Here is an 11,689-nt window from a genome sequence, read left to right on the forward strand (position 1 = left end):
TATCTCCTATTGTGATGGTAGGATAGAGCCACAGAGCAAACACTGAAGAAGTTCAGCCAATTCAAGGCACACACGAGCGTCCATAAACTCCAGGAAATCAGAATCATCCGAGTGTCAACCCATCTTCAGACCTCCTTTTGGACTCATCACTCCTCTAGTAGGTAACCACCACTTCTGAATTCTCCAGGTTGTCCGGCGAGCTTGGATCATTAGCAGAGGGAAATAGGTTAGGGACTGGCTATTGCCACTCGATTGAAATCCCAAATTGGACCAGTCGATCGTTCTTCACCCTCGATTCTGTGATCTAGCGACTGCCAAATCATCTTCCACTTGCTGACGCAAGTTCTTCCAACCGCCGCCACGGGCCACCAGCCGAACCGTGGCCACCACCGCCCGCGGTCGGCGGCGCTCCCGTGCAACCTCGCTACCCCGCCCTATCGGGAACCTCCTCCCATCACCCCCGGTCATCCCTCTAGCTCTGGGGCCGACGAGATTTTCCCCAGGCGAACTTGCGTCGCCGCCGTGCTGCCACCTCCCACCGCCGCCGTGCTGCCTCCCCCACCCCTACCCTAGGATAGATGATGGGGTAGCCTGCACAGCGAGCTTCTTTCCCCCCTCCAGTGAGTTTCTTCCTCACATCCGTCTGTTTCTCTCTTCAACCAAAATCGGCTGATCCAACTTCAAAATTCAATCGACTGACACGTAACTATCGTGAATAGATTAAGCACGCAAACATATGGCAAGTCTGTCTAGCATACAAATTGGATGCGTTGTATCTTCCTCGTGTGAACAGAGAAAGCATTTGCACATGTGGTCTTTAATACCATGCCGGACTCCGCGATCAGATGTCCAAATTCTGTACTTAATATCCAATCAAATAAAAATGTTTACCGGCGTTTTGCAAATGCAGTTAGCACCACGAAATTTCACTTGTTTTTGGCACACTAGCCTGTATACTGAACTAGCTGTAACTCCAGGCTCTGCTCCGGCGCCAAAGAAACAAAAATGCTAGACTGTCAGTGATGTTCACAGCGTCCCAAATTGGGACATACATACAGTAGAAGCCAACAAGTGTGCTGCCGTGTTGGCTTTCTTTCTACGATTCTATCCTAGCTCTCCACGCCGCCGCTCGCGACATGGCTACCAGAAGCAGACGGACGCGGCCGGCGGCGCCTTCCGGGGGAGGCGGCCGTACCGGAACCCGTGGACGGCGCCCCGGCGTGGGGAGGAGCGGCGGCGGAGCGCGGGCGCGGCCCAGCCGAAGTAGAGGCGGATGCGCGCCCGGAGGCGTCGGAGCCCCTTGGCGGCGGCGCGGCGCAGGCGACGAGCCCCGGCCCAGACGACGCGGCGCGTGCGCGCGCGCGGCGAGACCTCGGCGTCGCGGGAGAAGTGGTAGCTCCGGAGGAACAGCTGCCGCCGCTCCACCTGCCGCTCCCACTGCGCCATGTACTCCACGTACGGGTACGACCACGCCGTCGTCGCCAAAGTCTTCTCCGCCGCCATCGCCGGCGAAGCCACTTGCACAGCCATGGGCTCGGACAGGTTCTTGCCTGCTGGTTGGCTCTGCTCTCGGTCTCTTTGTTCAAGCAAGAAGCTAGAAGAAAGAAGAAGTTCAAGCGCGTGCGCCTAAGGACGAGTAGTTTCGGCAACGGTTTGTGATCTGAGGAAAGATACAGCGAGACGGAGGATTTATAGGCTAGACGTGGCGGCTGGCGAGCGGCGGCGGCGGCGCTAGCTGCAGGCAGCTTCGCGGCGAAGGGAGAGAAGAGAAGAGGGGAGATGGTTGGAGTGGGAGCGGGAGGGTGGCCGGATTTATCCTAACCGTGGACGTCTTTGCTTGCGCTTGGCGGGCTAATTCACTTCGCTTTACATCCACAAATCATACGAACACTTTGTGCTTGATTGGAAAATGACACTGCCATTTGTAGCTTCCTTCTAGTCCGCATTTCCTTTATTTTAGTAGTTTAATTTTCTCTTCTCTTGTGATGAGTAGAATTGTCATAGGGCGGTAATAGGCGCCGGTCGACCGGCCCAAATTGGGCCGGTCCCCGCGCAGTCGTTCGATCCAGTGCATATGCGCGGCTACGATCCAGTCTCCTTTCCAACAGAGTCATCTTCTCCACACCGTCAATAATGGCGCTTCATCGCTCGCTCACGCATCCAATGCGGGGCGCCGCCCCTCACGGGCCGCACTTGCCTGCCGATGACCTCTCCGTCGATCGCACCTCGCCGCCCTCGCCCCGCATGTCATAGCTGGCCACCCGCCGCACCCTCCACCCTTCCTTCCTGCTGCCTCGTGTTGGCCATGGCAGGTGCGAGAACTTGCTGATGAAAGCCGTCGCAACTCCATCGATGCGAGTTGCAGCACGCACAGGAGAAATGCTCCCTGCCACTCCGCCGACGGTGCAGCTCCGTCGTCAGTGGTGCCAGCTCCTTCACCTGCGGCTGCTACGCCATTGTAGCAAAAAAAAATGTCGGATCCAGCATCCTTTAACTTGCTTGCAGCTCTAGTACTAGTTGACCCCAATAAAAATCATTTGCGGGTGGCAGCTTCATCGGCAAAAAGAATAGTTCCAGCATCCCGCATCCTGGTTGCAGCTCCGGTGGTAGGCGGTCCCAGCAAAAATCACCTCCGGTGACAGATTTGTCAGCAAAGGTTCTAAGTTCTAACATCCCGCAACCTGGTTGTAGCTCCAGTGTAGCTGGTTCCAGCAAAAAGGTTTGCCGCTTCCAGCAAAATTGCTTGCTACTTCCAGCATCCGCATCACCTGCCGCAGCTCTCTGTAGTAGCCGGTCCCCAACAAAAATGTTCTACGGACACAGCAAAAACAATCTCTGGTTCCAGCAAATGAGATCATCGGTTGAAGCAAAACATTGCGCCAGCAGGATGCATGGTGCAGTTGTTTGTACCATCCTTTACATGCGGTTCCAGCAATACAGATCAACAATGGCAACAAAATGTCGCCGGCAGGGATGCATGTGTACCGACATGGAGCTGGTTCCAGCAAAAATGCCGCTTGTGCCCCACATGTCGCAAAGCCCGGTTCCACCATGGCGCTCTAGAGCTTGTAGCGCGGCCATAGTCGCAGCAGGAAGGGCACGAGGGGTGGGTGGCGCACGGCCATGGCATCGGCAGCACGGGGGAGGCTTGGATCTGCTAGTGGGGTGGGGGTGATGTGCTCGCAGCAAACAGAAACAGGTGCTGGCGCCGTCCGGCGGGGCGAGCTCCTCGTGCGGAGGTGCATGGACGAAGAATTCGATCGAGAACGCCTGGAAGAAACGCTGGAGGAAGAAGATAAGGAGGAGGGGGGGGGGGGGGGGGGGGGGGGTAAACGGTTCGTGGCCCCATGGCCTCTGGACCTGCGGGAGGACACGTGGTCTGTTGGATCAAGTTAGATCCAACGACACACGCGCGTCCGGCTCAAGTTTCCGCCGGTCTGCCGGCTGGGAACGTTTCCCATTGTCATATCTCTCTGTGGGGCGTGTCCATGGAAGTCACCGTATAAACAACACACATGTTATAGAATTGGGCGACCAGATGACTCTGCATAAAGACGACCGTTTTCACCAAGGAATTGGTCTCAACAAAATCAAGTTCTGACTTAGAGCATCTCAGCCTCAATCCCCTAAAAGTGCTATCGAGGAGTAAAATTTAAGTGAGACCTAACCGAACTCCTAAACCATACAAGGAAATAAAAAAATTACTCCCCTTCAAACGGGGACCTAAAAATACTCAGCCGCGATTGTGCGGAGTAAATTTTTTGTCGCAGAACCACATTCCCCACCCCTTCCAACGGCGGCGAGAACCTATCTGCCCGCTCGATGAAGCTGCCATGCCAGCACCTCCGCACCCACCCTAACGAGGCCTCGAAGCAGAACACGACGATGCCGCGGGCGAACGGGACGGCAGCGAGGCCTCCGCACCCACCCTAACGAGGCCTCCATTTGTAGCTTCCTTCTAGTCCGCACTTCCTTTATTTTAGTAGTTTAATTTTCTCTTCTCTTGTGATGAGTAGAATTGTTATATCTCTCTGTGGGGCGTGTCCATGGAAGTCACCGTATAAACAACACACATGTTATAGAATTGGGCGACCAGATGACTCTGCATAAAGTCGACCGTTTTCACCAAGCAATTGGTCTCAACAAAATCAAGTTCTGACTTAGAGCATCTCAGCCTCAATCCCCTAAAAGTGCTATCGAGGAGTAAAATTCAAGCGAGACCTAACCGAACTCCTAAACCGTACAAGAAAATAAAAAAATTACACCCCTTCAAACGGGGACCTAAAAATACTCAGCCGCGATTGTGCGGAGTAAATTTTTTATCGCACGACCACGTCCCCCACCTCTCCCAACGACGGCGAGAACCTACCCGCCCGCTCGATGAAGCTGCCATGCCAGCGCCTCCGCACCCACCCTGGCGAGGCCTCGAAGCAGAACACGACGATGCCGCGGGCGAACGGGGCGGCAGCGAGGTGGTTGGCGCCAATAGCCTCACGCGCCAACAACAGGGCCAGCAATACCAGCACCGCATTCCTATCCTTGTTATTGCGGACACAATACCTTCACGTCGACGGCGGCCTCCTCCACTCGTCATTCTCTCCGGCCTCTTCCTCTACTTCATGCTTGTGGCATTGGAGGCGTGAACTGCCATGGCCACCCCAACTCCCCGCCGCCGGCCTCCGAGTCGTTGCTCTTGCCCCCCGCCATGGCCACAACCAGCAGCGCGATGGTGAGCTTGAGCCGGTGTGTGTGACGCCCGGGTAATTAAGCTACAGTAATCCCCGCTAATGATGCCACGTCAGCTCGGTTACTGTGGATAAACTCGCGTTGGTTCGGAACCTAGTTCGAATTTCAAATTCAAAATCGAGCAAACAATAAAAGTTTTCAAATATTAAAATTTAAATGTTCGGAGTGAACCAAATAATACATAGGTAATTATGGTGATGAAACCACATTTTTATAAAAAGTTTAAATGCTCAAAAGAAAATAAAACAGCAGCATAACAATTATTTTAAATGCTTTTAAATACTAAACAAATGTTAATCTAGTTTATATAATCACCAAACTTTTTGGAGTAGGTGGCCTATGTTGTTATGCTAATTTAGGAGTAGGAGTTATATTTTTGTAAAGCTGTTTCGCTAACTAAAATAAATAAAATAGAAAAGGAAAATAATAAAAACAAAAGAAAACAAAAGAAATTAAAAGCCCCTCCCCCCCTCACTGGGCCTCGGCCCAGCTGGCCATCCAACTGGGCCAACCCACCTAGCCCGGCCGGCCCACCCCGCTACCCCCCCTCCTTATCCACTCCCTCCCCCAAACCCTAACCGACAGCCACCCACTCGCCCCCCCACTCGCTTTCTCCCTCTCCCCCCCGATCCAATCGGGATCGGGCCCGACGCCGACGCCGCCCCTCCCGCACTCCCCGCACCCACACCCACTCTCCCCACGACGCCCCCTCCTCTCTCCCGGTCTGGATCGGGATCCAGAGGAGGCCGACGCCGCCCGACGCCGCCCCGTCCACCCCTCCTCCCCGGCCGGCCTCTGCTTCCTCCCGGCGCCGCCCTGCCATCGCCGCCTCGACCCCGACAACGTCGCCCGAAGCGTCCCGGACGCCGCCGAACTTCCCATTCTACGCACGACGTCCCTGTCACCCCCCTCGACCCTGTCGCCGTCGACGGCCATCACCACCATCCCGACGCCGCCGCCCGGAGCCACCCCTCCGTCGCTGCCGTCCTCCTCATCTCCGCCTCGGCCCCGCCGCCTCACCCCTGCGCCCGATGCAAGCCGGCGTCGGCGCCGCCCCTCCCGGACTCCTCGCCCCTGCTCTCCCTCACGCGGCGCCCAGGTGAAGCCGCGGCCTCGCCTCGTCGTCGACCCGACGCCATTTGCCGTCGCTGCCACCTCGCCCCCGTCGTCGATCTACCTCGTCGGACCGCCCCGAGCCCACTGCCCTAGTCCCTACTCCCCCACCGTGAGCTCCCCCCCTCTCCCTCGCGCTCACCTCGGCCGTCCCGACGCCCGCGCACGACCACCGCGCTCCGGCTGCGCACTGGGCTCGCCCGACTCGCGCCTGTTGCCCCCGACCACGTCGCCGTGCGTCCCCGCCACCGCAGCTTGCCGTCCCGGCCGCCTGGCCGGCGCCGTGGCCTCCGGCCCCGCCTTGCGCCATTAACTCCCCTGCTCCGGCCGTCTCGGCCATGGCCTCGCCCCTCTCCTGGCGTCACCACTGGCCGTTGGCCGCGCGCGCCCCACGTCCTGCACCGGCCGCTCGTGCCGCCCCTACCAAGCGGCGCTGGCCCCCAGCGCTCCCGCCCGCGCACCCCCCCTGCGGCCACCTCCGGCGCCGGTGCCCCGGTGTTTCCCCTCGCCCGTGCCGGTTCGGGCGAGCGCCCCCGACCGCGCCTGTTAAGCCCGCTCCAGTGGCCTATGTGCCACTGGCAACTGGGGCCCCTTGGAGTATGACAAGTGGGGCCCAGCCCCAGAAACGTTAAAAGAAATATTAATAAAAATAATTAAATAATTAAATAATAATTAAATTAATTAATTAATTAAGGAATTAATTAAGTTAATTAATCATAATTAGATTAACCTAATTAACTAATTAGTTTAATTAAACAGTAATTAGATTAGTTAAACATTAATTAGACTAAATAGTCAATGACAAGCGGGACCCACACGTCAGTTGACCAGTCAACGCCTCTGTTGACTGCTGACGTCATGCTGACGTCATGCTGACGTCAGCGTGCACTGTTCTGGATAATGTTGGATTAAAATATTTAAAATAAATGCTAAAAATGATTTTAATCTTTTAAAATTAATATAAAATAAACCGTAGCTCAGATGAAAAAACTTTGTACATGAAAGTTGCTCAGAACGACGAGACGATTCCGGTTACGCAGCCCGTTCGTCCGCCACACCTCCCTAGCATAGCAAACATGCAACTTTTCCCCTCCGGCTCCTCTGCCCGAAAACACGAAACACCTGGGATAATTTCCCGGATGTTTCCCCCCTTCACCGGTACCACCTCGTACCGCGTTAGGGCACACCTAGCACCACGCTTTGTCATGTCATGCATCGTCTTGCATTTGTTTGCATTATATTTATTGTTTCTTCCCCCTCTTCTCTCGCTAGACACCGAGACCGACACCGCTGCTACCCAGTACGACTACGGAGTTGACGACCCCTCTCTCTTGCCAGAGCAACCAGGCAAGCCCCCCCTTTGATCACCAGATATCGCCTACTCTTCTCTATACTGCTTGCATTAGAGTAGTGTAGCATGTTACTGCTTTCCATTAATCCTATTCTGATGCATAGCCTGTCATTGCTGCTACAATCATTGATACCTTACCCGCAATCCTAAATGCTTAGTATAGGATGCTAGTGTTCCATCAGTGGCCCTACACTCTTGTCCGTCTGCCATGCTATACTACTGGGCTGTGATCACTTCGGGAGGTGATCACGGGCATATACTATATACTTTACACTGTTACATTACTGGTGATACTGCTTGGAGATGGGGGCTGAAGGGGCAGGTGGCTCCATCCAGGTAGTGGTGGGCCTGAGTTCCCGACGGCCCCCGACTGTTACTTTGTGGCGGAGCGACAGGGCAGGTTGAGACCACCTAGGAGACAGGTGGGCCTGGCCTTGTTCGGCGTTCGCGGATACTTAACACGCTTAACGAGATCTTGGTATTTGATCTGAGTCTGGCTACGAGCCTATACGCACTAACCATCTACGTGGGAGTAGTTATGGGTATCCCGACGTCGTGGTATCAGCCGAAGCACTTCAGACGTCAGCGACGGAGCGGCGCGCGCCGAATTGGACTGGAACGCCACTAGGCTAGGTCTGCTTTCGGCCGCGTACGCAACGTGCAGGTGTGCTATGGGCGATGGGCCCAGACCCCTGTGCGCTTAGGTTTAGACCGGCGTGCTGGCCTCTCTGTTGAGCCTAGGTGGGGCTGCGACGTGTTGATCTTCCGAGGCCGGGCATGACCCAGGAAAGTGTGTCCGGCCAAATGGGATCGAGCGTGTTGGGCTATATGGTGCACCCCTGCAGGGAAGTTAATCTATTCGAATAGCCGTGATCTTCGGTAACAGGACGACTTGGAGTTGTACCTTGACCTTATGACAACTAGAACCGGATACTTAATAAAACACACCCTTCCAAGTTCCACAGACAACCCGGTGATCGCTTTTCTACAGGGCGACGAGGAGAGGATCGCCGGGTAGGATTATGCTATGCGATGCGACTGGAGATGCGCTTGGAGATGCTACCTGGATATGCTACTTGGAGATGCTACTTGGAGGACTTCAGTCTACTCTCTTCTACATGCTGTAAGACGGAGGCTGCCAGAAGCGTAGTCTTCGACAGGATTAGCTATCCCCCTTTTATTCTGGCATTCTGCAGTTCAGTCCACTGATATGGCCTCCTTACACATATACCCATGCATATGTAGTGTAGTTCCTTGCTTGCGAGTACTTTGGATGAGTACTCACGGTTGCTTTCTCCCCCCTTTCCCCCCTTTCCTTTCTTTCTGGTTGTCGCAACCAGATGCTGGAGTCCAGGAGCCAGACGCCACCGTCGACGACGACCCCTACTACACCGGAGGTGCCTACTACTACGTGCAGCCGGTTGACGACGTCCAGGAGTAGTTAGGAGGATCCCAGGCAGGAGGCCTGCGCCTCTTTCGATCTGTATCCCAGTTTGTGCTAGCCTTCTTAAGGCAAACTTGTTTAACTTATGTCTGTACTCAGATATTGTTGCTTCCACTGACTCGTCTATGATCGAGCACTTGTATTCGAGCCCTCGAGGCCCCTGGCTTGTATTATGATGCTTGTATGACTTATTTTATTTGTAGAGTTGTGTTGTGATATCTTCCCGTGAGTCCCTGATCTTGATCGTACACATTTGCGTGCATGATTAGTGTACGATTGAATCGGGGGCGTCACAAGTTGGTATCAGAGCCGACTGCCTGTAGGAATCCCCCTTCCAACTCCTTGGCCGAAGTCGAGTCTAAACTTTACAAAGCTTTTACTAACATGGCTGTGCGGCCCATGGGCCCACGTCGCCATTGGGTGGTAGTAGGATCTTTTACTCCTCGACCTTTACTCTGGGATTCTGAACTCTCTTCTATTCGGGTTAAACGATTTTGCTAAAAACAAAACTAACTTTAGGTTCTCGCAAGTACTTTCCCGGAGAGCCCCTCACTTCAGATGATCGCCTGCTACATCAGAAGATTTCGAAGATACTCTCTGATGTTCTCTCGAGACTTTGTGCCCATCACTTTTGCTATTCCTGACCACCGATAAATCCGTATGAATAACTACTTACACTTGCCATTCATACGGTCATCCCCCATTGATCTTGTTATTACAAGATACCCCGAAGTTTCTTTACTGTTCCGAAAAAACTTTGTGCCTACTGCCTAGCAGTTCTTTGCTGCATGAATACCCCTACGGATAATTACTCGTGCTTGCCGAGTATCCGCTCATCCCCAGTTGTTCTTGTGTTTCACAAAAGTCTTCAAAATAATATTCGATCTTCCGAATATCCTGTGGAGCCTTTGGCTCTTGAGATTCTTGTTTGCTCACATTATGGTTAATCCCATAAGTCTCGTAGTCTTAATGACATTCCTTGTCATTATCATTTTGAGTCTGTTGACTCAATATGTTTGCGAATACACGCAATCATCATTGATCCTTATAAATTACTTTTCCGGCTGAGCTTCCATTCTTTTAACTGGAATTGGTTCTCGACCAATCCAATTGTCGTTGATTATACCCTAAGGCTATTCAACTTATCCATCCCTAATCAGAGCATTGCTTCTGATCCCTTGATTTGGAAATCATAATTCCTTTGCATTTGACAATTGAGTTAGTCAGTTGTTTCTATAATCTGATCTCCTTGCATTCTTCTCCCTCTAGTTGAGTACCGATACTCGTATCAGATCCTTTGTGGACCATCAAGTCCTTTGTTGGATTGTTATCCGACAGTGTCCTTCACATTTGATCACCTTGTGAGTTCTTTCTCCGATACACAATGCCTTTGGTAAATTGTATCCTCTGCTTTCTCAACCATGCTCTGCCTTTGAGCTTGAGTTAATTACTTCTGAAGATTTGGTATATGTTTCTAAGAAGCCCCTATGGGTTGAACATATGCCTTCTCTAAACCGTGTGAACCCGAAAGTTTTCACGAGTCATACTCTTCTGGTGCTTCACCAGATAAAATTTCAACACTGCAACTTCATCGAACGTGAGAAGTGAATGAAAGGTTATGCATTGGAGAAGTGGGAGTCGACCTTGAACTTGTGTTCATGCCCATGGACACGATGTAGATCTTATCATTAAAGCTTCTCTTAAATAAATTATTCCTTTGGTATAAGTTCATCTTATATCTAGGATCTGGCCTTTTGCAACCGTGGTTCCGACCATGATTGTTCTTCTTTGATCTCATTTCTCGGACAAGTTAAAACAATTGTCTTCTATGGATCAATACACCAGTCCAACCTTTACTTTGATCTTGTGTCGAGTATTACCCCCCTGGTATCTCGAGATTATCATGGAACTGCATAACTTTTTATGAGTTCTTCATCAAGTGCTACCTTCCCACCGATTCCAATTTTTCGCAGGCTCTGAGTTATTGAACAATCAAAGACACCGATAACTGAACTGAGTCCGCACTACGGTTCAACAACTCTTCGGTAAGCTTCTATAAGTACGAGTTTGTACCCGATCACGCCATTCCTAGCCTGTTTGGCTATATCATTGTCGTGACGATTCTAACGGTGCTACCTGGTCCTTATTCTCGGAGCACCAATTTTCGACGATGAACTAACCTTACGTCGATTTTTCCTCGTCATATCAATTCGCCTTGAACAACAAGCTCGGTTTCGAGTTTGTGTCGTACCTTTGGTTCCAATAACCTTTCACTTCATCATTACTTGACTTGATGTCGTCGCTGATTGACTACATCTGCATGAAATCTCTCGACAAATGTGTCGTGATGATCATCAACATTCTGAGCTCATCCAGGATATCAATTGAATTCATGATGAGAAATACCATCCTTGCCCTCGATGAATTGTATTATCGTCGACCACTTTATTGCCCTCCCACCAACACAAGCTTGTTCATGTTTGGTGTTATACCTTGAGTTCCTTGCTATCCAGCAATTGTTCTTCTTTACCTTGGAGTATTACCATCCTTTATGTTAAGAATGTTCTGAGATTTGTTCCACCTCTTGAGAATTCTTGACATAGAAATACTTCTCACCATCACCATTCTTTCTTGGTCCCCGTGTTAATACCAACAAGTGAACGGTGTTGTTTGGATTCTTTCCTTCTAGCAACCCTATCTCTTTGAAGTTAATGGTCGAAAGTTCATTCTTAGGCTATTGATTATTGCATCACCATTCTGACATTGGTCATGCAACCCAACCCATATTTCGGGCGCACCTTTCAACCAATGTTTAATTGTGTATGTTTTCCTCGAGCATACTTCCTTATATCATTTGATCTGACAAATGTTATCTCCTTGTTCACTAATTGTGGACACCCATCTTTTAGGAATCTCGGTGAATTGCCGTTGAGTTCACCAGACACCTCCTTGTCCTCTCCTTGGGTTAATGATGGACTCTTGATAACGGAATTCACTTCATAGTTCATTTCCCCAAGAATCTTACAATGTCATCT

The 11,689-nt window shown here is 51.7% G+C and overlaps 1 protein-coding gene across 1 annotated transcript; it reads right to left on the reverse strand.

Moving 5' to 3' along the window:
- Positions 1-844: 844 nt before the first annotated feature.
- Positions 845-1,768, reverse strand: LOC123117559 (uncharacterized). The gene has a single exon (XM_044538287.1). The coding sequence runs from the start codon at positions 1,528-1,530 to the stop codon at positions 1,141-1,143; it is 390 nt and encodes a 129-aa protein (XP_044394222.1). The 5' UTR covers positions 1,531-1,768; the 3' UTR covers positions 845-1,140.
- Between the last annotated feature and the right edge of the window lie 9,921 nt (positions 1,769-11,689).

This window comes from Triticum aestivum, chromosome 5B (assembly GCF_018294505.1).
Source record: "Triticum aestivum cultivar Chinese Spring chromosome 5B, IWGSC CS RefSeq v2.1, whole genome shotgun sequence".
Taxonomy (NCBI): Eukaryota; Viridiplantae; Streptophyta; class Magnoliopsida; order Poales; family Poaceae; genus Triticum; species Triticum aestivum.